The sequence below is a fragment of the Apodemus sylvaticus genome, chromosome 9 (assembly GCF_947179515.1).
Source record: "Apodemus sylvaticus chromosome 9, mApoSyl1.1, whole genome shotgun sequence".
Classification (NCBI taxonomy): Eukaryota; Metazoa; Chordata; class Mammalia; order Rodentia; family Muridae; genus Apodemus; species Apodemus sylvaticus.
The window spans coordinates 38,622,811-38,636,175 of NC_067480.1; the positions used below are offsets into that span (position 1 = coordinate 38,622,811).

Here is a 13,365-nt window from a genome sequence, read left to right on the forward strand (position 1 = left end):
TATACCAAAGAGACTGGACTAGAAATAAATACCTAGTTATAGGTTTTTTTTTTAACTTTCCATGAAAATTGTTGCTCTAAAAAAAATTAAAATTGCGCGGGTGATACAGCTCAGTTTCTAGAAGTCTTGTTTAGCGTATATGAAACCCTGGTTTTGCCCCTGGGAATCACGTAAGCCAGATAGAGTGATGCATGTCTATAATCTTAGTGCTTAGGAAGTTGCTGGAGGACCAGTTCTAGATAGGCCATTCTCTGCTAAACTTGGCAAGTTTGAAGTTGTCCTGAAGTTTATATGCGATCCTGTCTCAAATATGTTTTCATTTAAGTCAAAGATTTAACTGGTCTCATATTTTATTCTTACAGGCCTCTTCAAAAAGAGGAAGTTTAGAAACTAAAGATGAAATTCCATTTCGAAAAGTTCTTGGCAGTCCTGGTAGAGGACCGATTAAGACTGTAACCGGAAGTGGAATGGCTGTTACCCGAACTATTCCTTCTTTGACGCTGACATCAACACCTCTTAGATCAGGACTATTAGAAAACCGGTAGGAAAGACTTATTATTCCTTCAGAACCTGTTTATAAAATGTCTTTGGGATTTTGAAGAATTGATTAGAAGAAAGCAACATGTATAGAACACATTTTTCATGTGTAATTCCAAGTGTTTGTCATCAGTTTATGTCAGTGACATGCACTGAGCATGCAGACAAACACCATATTAAGTAGAGTGTAAAGAACCAGGCTATTTTTCTATCTTTGAGCATGATTTTAATCTTTTTTTCTGGATGTGGGTGGATGTGCATATATAGATACAAGTGCACATTTGTACATGTGTGTGAAAGCCATGAAACAACTTTGGGGGAGTCATTCCTCAGATGCTGTAGGCCCCTTGTTTGAGATAGCGCTTCTCACTGGCCTGGAGCTTATGAGCAAGCCCCAGGAACTGTCTCAGTGTGGGGTCATGGCCACACACCCTCAAACAGTGCTGTCTCAGTGCTGGGGCCATGGCCACACACCCTCAAACTCAGTGCTGTCTCAGTGCTGGGGTCATGGCCACACACCCTCAAACTCAGTGCTGTCTCCGTGCTGGGGTCATGGCCACACACCCTCAAACTCAGTGCTGTCTCAGTGCTGGGGCCATGGCCACACACCCTCAAACTCAGTGCTGTCTCAGTGCTGGGACCATGGCCACACACCCTCAGAGTCAGCTTTCGTATGGGTCTTGTGCTTACAGGTTTGTTTTGGGTTTTTTTTGTTTTTTGTTTTGTTTGTTTGTTTGGTTGGTTTTTTTTGAGACAGGGTTTTTCTTTGTAACCCTGGCTGTCTTGGAACTCACTCTGTAGACCAGGCTGGCCTCGAACTCAGAAAGCCTCCTGCCTCAGCCTCCCAATTGTGCTTGCATGTTAAGTGCTTTACTAAGTCATATTTTCTTCCCAGCCCTGGTTTATTGTTTTTGATGGTATGAATTTTGACATTGTAAAAGTAGTCTTTTTAAAACCTGTTTTCTATAGCACTGAAAAGAGGAAAAGAATGCTGTCTGGTTCAGAGCTGACTGAAGATTATCCTAAGGAAAATGATTCATCGTCGTAAGTTGCTTTAAGAGCCTTGGTGGCACTTGACTAGTGCTTCTTACATCAATTGTTAATACTCCTAGGGATAATTTGCAGCAGTAGTGTACAATTTGTGATCGTTCCTATTATGAAGTATCTTGGTGATACTAGAGCAGAGACTTCGTCAGGGGCTCTAGCTCTTGTCATTCTATTACACAACTCCAATCCTGCCTTTTGTTGCACTGAGAGAAAGAACAGAGCTGAAGAACTTGAAATAAATAGTTCTTTTGTTCTTTGGGTTTCTCATTTATTTTTGTTTTTGAGACATGGTCTTGATAAGTATGTACTGGCCTTGAGCTCATCAGCCCCTGTGTGCTGAGATTACAAGTGTACGTCACTATGCCTGGCTCAACAAATGTTTTTTGTTAGCCTTCCTCCCAGTAAAATGAATTTATAATTCTAGGTAGCCCATATAAAAAGACACACAATCTGGGTATTTTGTTTACAAGCTGTAAACCTAGTCTGGGCAAATTTGGAGCTATTTAAACTTATTCCCCAGCCATAATGTCTCTTGTTATTTGCTGTTTCTCCTGGCCATATGTTCATGGTCCATCTCTCATAGCAGCCCCTTCCTCCATGTCTTCTCTTCTCTTCCCTTTACCTGCAATGCCCTCACTCTATCCTCAAGTCCCACCCTCCACTGTCCAATCACAGGCTGTAGCCTTTTATTGACCATTTAAATTGGGGAACAAGGTTTACATAGCATCACTTGGTATATGTGATGATCTAATTGATGTTAGAAGCAACCACATCTTGAGAACCAGTATTTAGCATTATGCGGCATCAAACCAACCCATTACATTTTTCCTCTTTTTGCCTAAATAAAAAGGCTCTTTCTTATAATAATAAACAACATACGATAGGAACAATTATGAAACAGTTATGAAAACTGTTAGGTAATAGTTACATTCATAATGCCTAATACATTTATATTTGGCAACTTAAAGTATTCTACCATTTATCCTATCTTTGTGAATTCAGCACTCTGTATCTAAACCATTTTCTATCCTAACCTGTATTACTAGCCTAAAAACATCTTAGATGTAGAACATCTTAAATCCTAAACAACTTAAGCTTATGGTAAAACTTTGATTGTCTAGGTTTAAACCCCACCAAAGACCTAAGAAGTATTCAGGAAACACAGGGACACAGCTTCTAAAAATTATAGAAATGACAGACAACTGACTGCCTAGACAGTCCCCAATATTCTCTAAAATATTGGAGCATCATCTTTAGCCTTTTGGCCCGGAGTATCTGACAGACCTTTTGTGAAGCAGGAGTCATAAAGGACTTGCTTACCCTGCCTTGTCAGTTGACTTCCCTGCATCTGTTTGTCCTTTCTGGACAGCCTTCTGACTGCAGATGAAATTAGGGCATTTTCTCAACACAGTGGCTAGTATGCCACAAATGAAGCCCTCTCCAAATGGAGGTCCTTCAATGTTCATCATCTTCTTTCAAGTTGAATGGGTTGCTGTCAGGAGCTGACATAATAGCATCTTAAAATGCCATGTTCTGTAAGTCTTATGGCTTTCTTAGCGTATATGAAAGAGCAGATGTTGCCTTTCTTCAGCTGCCTATTATCAGTTCAACCCAGGATATATATTTCTGTGATCATCTAAACTAGTAACATGACTGTGAGTTTGACTATTAATTTGTATTTCTATTCCTTTCTTAGATTTATGTATTATGTATTCAGTGTTGTGCCTTCATGTATGCCTACAGGACTGAAGAAGGCACCAGATCACATTATAGATGATTATGAGCCACCATGTGGTTGCTAGGAATTTAACTCAGGACCTTTGGAAGAGCCAGCCCCCAATGCTCTTAACCTCTGAGCCATCTCTCCAACCCTCTAACTTGTATTTCTTAAATCAGCCCTAAAAGTTTGTGATTGTAGCTATTTAAAAGAACTGATGTTTTACATTGTAACTTTAAGGATTATATAGAAACAATATCTCATGTAAAAATTAAAAGCATGCATGTGTTATATGTATCAAAACAACCTTAAATTTTTGTATTGATACATAATAATCTAAACCAATATAACCTTTAAATTTGTATCAACATACAAAATTCTCTATCAATATAACAAAATATAATCTCAATTTCACATCAAAATACAAAGGTCTAAAACAATGTAAGATTATGACTATAAAACTTTTTTTCTGGTTTAAGAGTAGATTCAGGAATCTACCCTCCTCCTCTTCCTCTTTCTTCCTTCCTTCCTTCCTTCCTCCTCCTCCTCCTCCTCCTCCTCCTCCTTCCTATATCCTCCCCATATTTCTTCTCAACCCCCTTCTCCTTACATAAGAAAGAAGGATAGAAGAAAGGAAAGAAAGAGAAATCCCTAAATCTAATCCCATTTCATTTCCTCCTTGTCGGAGATTATTTGTAATTTTCCCCTTAAATGGTAACACATATCCAACATCCAATGAACAACCAAAATTTCTCCACCCCCACCTCTTTGGAAAGATTTCTTAAAATTGCTTCCTGCTGATTTGGGGCATAGTTTTCTTTTAAGGCCCAAGAAAAAAGGGAAAACAGTTAAGTCTTATGAAAGACAGCTATAACATTTGTTGTTCGGTTCCTATATGCTGAGAAACTTCAGGCTTAAGCAAAATTCTGATTGGATCAGTGTGTGAGGCTGGACCTAAAGAGCTGGCTAATGAGCGGGGGGTGGGGGGGGGTGGAGGGGGTGGGGGGGTTGGCGCACGCCTTTAATCCAAGCACTTGAGAGGCAGAGGCAGGTGGATTTCTGAGTTTGAGGCCAGCCTGGTCTACAGAGTGCGTTCCAGGTCAGCCTATACAGAGCTATTCAGGGCTATACAGAGAAACTCTGTCTCGAAAAACCGGGGGAAAAAAAAAAAGAGCTGGCTAACTTGAAGTCCTGGAAGAAAGTCTTTAGAAGAAGCAGTCTGAAGTAGGATCACATAGGAAGCTGGAATAGTGTCAGCATCTCTGCATCCCTGAGGGTGATCTTGTCAGGGTACTATTTTTGGTTTTCTTTTAACCTCCCTTTTTTTCTGGTGAGTGAATGAAAGATATCAAGAAGCTATTCCCTCTTTCCAAATGCATCTGTTGAAGCCCTCATCCCAAAGTTGGTTTTGGAGCTAGGACTTATATAGAGTTAGATGAGATTAAATGAGATCTTGAAGGTGTAACTCTGATTCAAAAGGATGGAGACGAAGAACGGATGTCCAGATCTCTTTCTATGCACACTGGCATAGTGAAAAGGCAGCCATCCACCAGCCATGGAGAGGGGTCACCAGAAACTGAGTCTGCTAACTCCATGACCCTATACCTAGTAGCTTACTGAGAAAACCAATTTGTTTTGTAGCCAGGTTGTGATGTTTTGTTAGACAATCCAAATAGGCCAGTATAGACTGGTAGGTTTTCTTTTAGTGTATTTTTCAGAGATAATGTTAGATCCCTGGGACTGCCCTAAAAATCACTGTAAACTTGGCCTAAAAGCAAACAACATTTATTCCTTTAGAGGTCATCAGGCTTGGTGTTAAGGGTCTTTACCTACTGAGACATCTCTGGCTCATTTATAGTCTTTTCTTTCTTTTTTAAAAAGATTCATTTATTATTATATGTAAGTATACTGTAGCTGTCTTAGGATACATCAGAAGAGGGCGGCAGATCTCATTATGGATGGTTGTGAGCCACCAAGTGGTTGCTGAGATTTGAACTTGGGACCTCTGGAAGAGCAGTCAGTGCTCTTAACCACTGAGCCGTCTCTCCAGCCCTTATGATCTTTTCTAGGGTGGAAAGATTTTGGTTAAATCATTTGTAACCAAATGACAAATTGTTTTCATAAGAGTGGTCTCAGTCAAATTCACTACCAATTTCTGCTGTTGTCCAGTTAGAATTGGACAAGAACAGTAGCAATTGCTGAATTTGATGAGGGGAAATCCATACTATAGATTTTGTCTCTGTCACTGTAGCTGTTTTAATTAGATCTTGCCAGACAAGGTACCCTGCTGTTTATAGGGTCATTTTAGGCATTTCCCTGGTAAAAATTAGCATATGAAATGGTATTTTTTTATATACGCTTCTCAATATATTTCCTCTGTATATCATTTCTTCCTAATCTTTTAGCACCTAATCTTCCATCTAAATCCTTTGCTGCCAGCTAGTAAGTAGTCCGTGCCTCCTTCTGTCCACACAGCCTGTAGTGAGATAATGTCCTTAGAACTCATCTTCTCACCTTTCTTTGTCTTTGAACATAGTTCTTTCCTCCTTTGTAGTTGGTTTTCATTTTGTACTAGTGTCCAGATCAGGTCTGTGTTTATTATCACTCTTTCCCTTGGTCATAGGAAGCCATTGGCCCAGTCGTAATATGTTCATTGCAGGGATGGGAGGTTGCTGCTGTGCTCCTTTGATCTTAGAACTCTGTAGTGTGATAGCACCTGTTCCTTGATGCCCCTTGTAACGTGGTCCCTTAGTGACTAGTAACCACATGCACATTTTCTTGGAGGGCCTTGTAGTCCGAGAAGGGTAGCATACATACATTACCTCACAGATAACTTAGAATTTTTTGTTGCAGAAGGGATGGTGTTGCTGACTCCACACAATGATCTTAGCTGAGCCTGCCATCTTCTCTCTTGAACAGATCAATACTCATAGTAGCAGCAAGTCAGTGCTGTGGTCTATTTGGCTACATTTTACTTTATATCCCTTGTAGCAGTTACCTATTACTGTATAACATGTTGGTCTATATAGTGTCTTTAAATTATAACCTAAAAAGTATTGTTGCCCAGGCATGGTGGTGCACACTGTTAATCCACTTATCCAAGAGGCAGTAAGCTAGGTGGATCTCTGTGTTCAAGGCCAGCCTAGTCTACATAGTGAGTTGTGGGACAGCAGGGCTCTGTAGAGAGAGCCTGTTTCAAAAAAACAAACCAACCAGCAACAAAATCATTGCTTATAAATTATGGCCACTTCAGCTTATTTGAACTTGGCTTAACCAGTTTCATGTAGCCCCTTTGATATTTCCCATGGATCTGTGGTCAGTAAGTGGCCTGGGAAGCTTTTGAATAGCCTTACTCATGGCTGACCCTGGAGTTGCTATCAATTGAAGTAATTGAACCATATGTCTTCCACCATCTAGAAAGAAAGCCTATAATTATTCATATAGCAGCGGCAGGATGCAAAGGAATTGGAAATCTGAAAGACATTTTTGGGCTTAGGATCAGAACTCAAACATTTCTCTTTTGTTCTTTCAGGAAAAGGAAATTACAGGGCCAAGCTCATTAAAGGATGGAGAAGAGACACAAGGGTCTTTCTTATATAGCCCAGGCTGGTCTTAAACTCACTATGTAGCCCAGGCTGTCTTTGAACTCCTAACCTTCTTGCCTCCATCTCCTGAGTGCAAGGATTAGCTATATTTCTTAATGGCAGGTTGTAGGGTGAAGATATTGAAACGGGACACAAAATTGGAGTCAGAGGCATTACGGACAGAGCAGCAGCATCGTCTGCTACAAGCTTAGTTTTTGATGATTTTCCTAAGTTAGAAATTTCCATCAAAACCTGGAGTTTTTATTTATGTACACACTGCTTTCAGGTACTTGGAGATAATGGGGAGGAAATGAGGTTTAACATTATAAGTTTTTGCCTGGGCTGATGGTGCATGCCTTTTGTTTTATTTTGTTTTGTTTTGTTTTGTTTTTCAAGACAGGGTTTCTCTATGTGTAGCTATAGCTCTCCTGGAACTTGCTTTGTATACCAGGCTGGCCTCAAACTCAGAGAGCCACCTCCCTGTGCCTCTGCCTTCTGCTGGCTGGAATTAAAGACACCCATCATAATAAGCCAGGTATGGTGGTTTATGCCTTTAATCCCAGTACTTGGGAGGCAAAGGCAGGTAGATCTGTGAGTTTGAGAACAGCCTGATCTACAGAACTAGTTCTGGGACAGCCAGGGCTACATAGAGGCCCTATCTCAAAGGAAAAAAGTCTTTAACTTTATATTCATGCACTTAAACTTATTAAACACTACAAATTAAAATGTTTATATTTTCTAAATAGCATTTCAAATTATATGAGACATAAGAACATTTTGGAGTTTAGTTTTTAAAACCACAAAGCATCAATATTGGATATTTGACATCTTTATTGTTGTTGTCTCAGATAAATAGTTTTAAACTTTATGACTTTGTGAGTACGTGTGTACACGCCTTGCCATACATATAGAGATCACAGAACAACTTGCAGGAGTCTACCTTCACGGTGGGATCCTGGGATCATACTTAGATTATTAGCTTTTGTGGCAAGCCTTTGATTTAGTAAGCTGTCTCATCAACCCCTGGTCTTGCTTTTAGCCAAGAAAAATCTTATCATCTTGCTGTCTTTAATTATTTTAAAATATTCCTATATTTTTGCTTAATTTGTGAGAGTCGTGGTTTATATTGGTTCTTGACTTAATGAAAGGCTATCTTCATAGTTCTTAATTCACTGAGATATAGTCCCTATTTTGATTTAAAATTGTTAACTGTAGGAACAACAAAGCTATGACAGACCCTTCAAGAAAATATTTAACCAGCAGTAGAGAAAAGCAGCTGAGTTTGAAACAGGCAGAAGAAAATCGAACATCAGGTAAGTTTTGGTGTTTAATTATGGTCTCATTTTTTGTTTCTATGGTAGACTATATTAAACTAGCACATGTCTTGTACATTGTTCAGAAATAGTGTTAGTCATTAGTCTCTAACGTGTACCAATAATTGACAAGAGTATTAGGCTGACAGATGGATCAGTGGGTTAGAATACTTCCACCAAGCCTGAAGACCTGAATTTGATCTCTGTGACCCACGCAGTGGAAGAAGAAAACTGACTTTGGAAAGTTATCCTCTGACTTCCACATGTGCTGTGTTGCATGCTTACAAACACACATACATACACTAAATATAAATAAATAAGGACTGTTATCCAATCGTAATGTTAGAATCCTATACTCTCAGCACTCAGAAGGTAAAAGCAAGGGAACCACGAGTTCACAGGTTAGCCTCAACTACAAAGTGAGTTTGACACTAGCTGGGGCTCCATGAAACTGTCTCTCAAAAAAACAGCAGTAAGTGGCATGGTAACTCATACTTTTAATTCCAGCACCATTCCCCTCCCCTCAAGATCCAGATTTTACTTTCTTTTTCCTCTATTTGGGTATGTAGAATTTTAGTGTTAAAGTGCCAGGACCATAGACTGAATCAGAGATTACAGTTAATCAATGTTGCTCCTAATCATTGGGATTTTTACAGGAAGAAGTATGACCAATATAAGCCTTATTTCTGAAATAAATATTTTTAGACCATATTAATAGCACTTGTTTGTTTTAAGCGATTATAACCAACCAGCAATTAGCAAACATAAATAGTAAATATATAAGCCATCTCATTAGTATACAGATTGCTGTTGTTTTTAATAAATGGTAAAATTATATGTATGTTAAAGAGTTGTTGTTAAAATAAACTTACTTATAACTTACTGTGAGTAATTGTTTGAGTTATTTACCTATGGTCCCAAGGAATTGCTGAAGCAAATGAGAAAGTCTTAAGAACTTCTGACTGGCTGCCCAGTGGTGGCCCAGTCATTTAATCCCAGCAGTTATGGGGTAGAGACAGGCAGATCTAGTTCTAGGACAGCCAGGACTACACAGAGAAACCCTATCTGGAAAAAACCAAAACAAAGAACTTGTGCTATATAAGACACAAAAAGCTAAGCTGTGGATACCAATGAGTGGGCCCCACACAGAAGACACAGAGCAGGAGGCACCTCTTGGGAACAAGGGGTGTTGGCAGGACCGGTGAGAGAGTGAGAGTGAGAGCCAGGAAGTGGGAGTCAGATGACTTCATTATATGCATGTATGAAATTTAAGGAAAAGGGGGAAATGATTAGAAGCGAGAAGAGGACCTTGGACAACTTTCAGGCAGAGGAGCACTGCTTTGCTCTTGTAGCTTCCTTCATAGTATTGATCTTTGGATAGGCATGGATTAAGAATAGAGTTGAATATAAATTGTGTAATCTTACTAGATGCCCTCAGGTGGTTAAATTAGGCATTAAGTGTTCTTTCATGTGTCGTGCAGGGCTTTTACCTCTGCAGTCATCCTCGTTCTATGGGAGCAGAGCTGGGTCAAAGGACTACTCTTGTGGTGGCACTAACCTGGACAGGTATGCATTAGCTACACAATGTTGAGCGTAGACACTGAAGGGTGCTCCCTCTTCAGAATCTTGAGTGATGAAATGGGCTGTTCTATGTACTCTCAGTTAACGCCCTAGTTTAAGCACAGCAGAGTCAATTCTGATAACATCGTGACACTTTAGATGGAAAATACTCAAATATTTTAGTTTTATCTGTTTTGAAATGTGTCCAACAGTGATAAATTTAGATCTGGAAAATTTTATATTGGTGCTACTCATATTGCCTGACATTATAAGAGAATTTTTTGACCACTGCATTTTCCGTCCTCTCAGGCATGGCTGTGTTAAAGCCTCTGGGGGCATTTTGAACTGCCTTTGTCTCTTATGCAGTAATTAAGTTTACTTCCAAAAATTAACACTTTTTTTCCTTTTAAAAAATGCTAAAGCTTCATACATTTCTTTTATCAGAAACATTTTTCAAAAATTTAATTTTCAGCCAGCGTGATAGTGCATGCCTGTAACCCTAGGAAACAGAGGAAGTACAATTACCACAAATTGAAGGCTGATCTGGTCTACAAAGTGAATTACAGGCCAGCTAGGGTTACATAGCAAGACTCAAAAGTGTGGTTATGGGGCCTGCAGATTTCTCAGTGGTTAAGAACATGTACTACTCTTGCAGAAGGCCTAAGTTCAATTCCCAGTACCCACATGGCGGCCCACAGCCATCTACAACTTCAGTTTCAGAAAAACTGATATCCTCTTCAAAAGTTCAAAGCATGTACAGTATGTTTGTGTGTGTGTGTGTGTGTGTGTGTGTGTGTGTGTGTGTGTGTGTGTGTAGGCATCCCAGAACATGGTTTCTAGAAGAGCCAAATTTAAGCTAGGGCAGAACATCCTTGTAAAGTTTCCTGGGATTGAAATGGTTAATGTTCTCTTCCTGGTATTCCTTGAGTAGAGAGCAAGGATACAAACCAGGCCTTACAGTGGTATCTGGTTACTTGAGTTGGATGACAATTATGAGGGCTAGTAAGATAGCTTGATGGGTAAGGATACTTTATCCCAAGCCCTAAACCTTAGTTTGAGCCCCGGGACCCTCCTGGTGAAAAGAGAGCTGACTCCTGCAGATTGTCCTTTGACCCCCAGACTAGTGCTATGTACATGGACCTATACATAGGGACAAATATTATTTTTTAAATGAATTAAGAACTTTAATAGGTGCTATTTTTAAAAATGAATTAGGAACTGTAATATAAAATCTTCTGCAAAAGTAAAGGGCTAGGAGAAAAATAGTAACTACTTGGCAAGAAGACAGTGTCAAAGAGTGCAGAACAGTAAATGTAAGTACAACTAAGATTTTGTTTGGGAATTCTCTATGTCACAGTAGTATGCTAGGCAAAAAAGAATAAAGTCAAGGAAACTGCCAGAGAAGTAATCTCAGATGAAAATGCTAAAACTCCTCATGTTGAAAAGCCTCAACAAATGCCAAACAACAAATAGTATTTTAAAGATCCACATGGGAGCCAGGTATGATGCCAAACACTTTAAATTCCCAGCACTCAGGAGGCAGAGGCAGGTGGGGCTCTGAGTTGTTGAAAGTCAGCCTGTTTCAGGACAACTAGGAAACACAAAGAAACCCTAACCCGAAAAACGACAAAACCGAAAAAGTCCCACATGAAAAAAATAGTACTTTAAAAAGAAGGCAGATTGACATTTACAGCAAGAGAGATAGAGTTAGATGTTAGTAATAGAGTAAATTTTAATCCAGGGATATAGACAAAGAATGTTATATTTGTCCAGCAAATAGTACACATTTGCAATCTGAGTGCCCTGTATACAGAGGTAGACCAGTTTCAGTGAGTTCAGGGCCAGCCTGGTCTACATAAAAAGGCCAGGCAGGGATGCATAGTGAGACCCTAGGGAAAAAAAACTTAATAATATAGACCATTTAGAGAAACATACAATTATAAAAAAGGTATTCAGCTTCAAGTGTAATTAGGAATGCAAGTTAAATAGCAACAAAGTCACATGCTTCCTACTGATAAAGACTAATACTTGTAATAATAAATAATAGAAATGTCAGGAGACAGAAATTTACCATTCAAGGAAATAAAAATTGCTTTAACCTTTTTGGAAAATAATAAAATATACAGGAAAAAATTTAAATACCCCTAATATTTCTGCCTCCAAACATAAACTTCTAAAGTCTTTCTTTTAAAAAATTAAATATCTTCTCTGATGTGATTTAAAGTAGTGAAGAAGATACACTGCCTGAATTTGTCCAAAACTAGGTGACGTTACAAAGTGCATGGAAGAGAACTGAAAAGGGAAACTAGTTTTTCTCAAGCCATTGGCTTGGATTGTGTCCTTTATAGGGCAAATACGGAAACGTCCTCAGCTTTCCATTTTGTTTCTGTTTGTCTTTATTGACAGTGACTGAGTGGATATAAGGCATGTGCACAGGCTCTTGTCTTCAGTTTTCTGTGTAAACTCACTTAGAATTTTTCTCACAAGTGCCCACTGTTACTGATATTTCCCTTAAGTTCCAGACTGCTCCCCCTTAGACATTGATCTCTCTGACTCTGCTAGAGGGAAAGAGAAGGGTAGTATGAAAATTTTTATTTTCCTTTTTTTATTTTTTATTTATTTTTTATTTTTAGGTGTAATGTTTCAAGCCAGACTCCTTCTGCCAAAAGAAGCCTGGGGTTTCTTCCTCAGCCAGCTCCTCTGTCTGTTAAAAAACTGAGGTGTAACCAGGATTACGCGGGCTGGAACAAACCTAGAGGGCCCCTTTCCGCCCATCAACAGCAGCTGCAGGGGTTGGTGAACTTTCCTTCTCATACAGTGATTCACTTGAGTTGTTCTCCATTTGTTGTGGATATCAATATAAGGATTCATATTATGGTTGTAAAGTATTTAGAAATTAGGTCACTTATCAAAGATCGGTCATGGTTATAAACATTAAGTCCATTATGTAGTCTCCAGTTTTCAGACCTTGAAATGTGTGTTTCTATCTTTCATCTCTAATATATTAAAGGTAACAGTGACTATTCTCCCACTCTGTACACTTTGACTTACTGTTGAGTTACTTCCATCATCTTTATCTATTTCTCAACACAAAACTGAGATCATAGTGGTAGTGATCAATAACAGTGGACACTCAGATTAAACCAGGCACTTTGTATAAGCCGCTAGGATTGTAGGTGTGCAGCATGACACTTGTGTTCCTGTAATGCTATTGGGTCTCTTTTAGGATACATTCTTGGCAGAATTATTAAAACTAAGGCTGGGAACTAGATCCAGTGTGCTTAAGCACTGAGCCATCGCTCCAAGCCCAGACAACATTCTGTCTTGGTTTGTTTTTGTTGTTTTCCCAGACAGGGTTTCTCTGTGCAGCCCTGGTTGTCTTGGAACTTGCTCAGCAGACCAGGCTAGCCTCAAACTCATAGATCTGCCAACCTCTGCCTCCCAGGTGCTGGGATTAAAGCTATGTGCTGCTATCAGCCACCACCACCTGTTTAAGTAGCATTCTTTTAATTGGTTTACCCATCGCATTTTTAGACCTTCCTCGATAGATAGATAGATAGATAGATAGATAGATAGATAGATAGATAGATAGATAGATAGAGATCTA

General features: G+C 39.2%; 1 protein-coding gene across 4 annotated transcripts in view; it reads left to right on the forward strand.

The window, feature by feature from the left end:
* Nucleotides 1-13,365, forward strand: part of Usp37 (ubiquitin specific peptidase 37) — a 73,243-nt gene that overhangs the window by 21,021 nt on the left and 38,857 nt on the right. For all 4 annotated transcript variants that reach the window (XM_052193725.1, XM_052193723.1, XM_052193726.1 and 1 more), the window contains exons 6-10: nt 363-541; nt 1,507-1,581; nt 8,101-8,198; nt 9,680-9,764; nt 12,392-12,550. In XM_052193725.1, the coding sequence (XP_052049685.1) occupies nt 363-541; nt 1,507-1,581; nt 8,101-8,198; nt 9,680-9,764; nt 12,392-12,550 (596 nt within the window). The remainder of the gene's footprint in view (nt 1-362; nt 542-1,506; nt 1,582-8,100; nt 8,199-9,679; nt 9,765-12,391; nt 12,551-13,365) is intronic.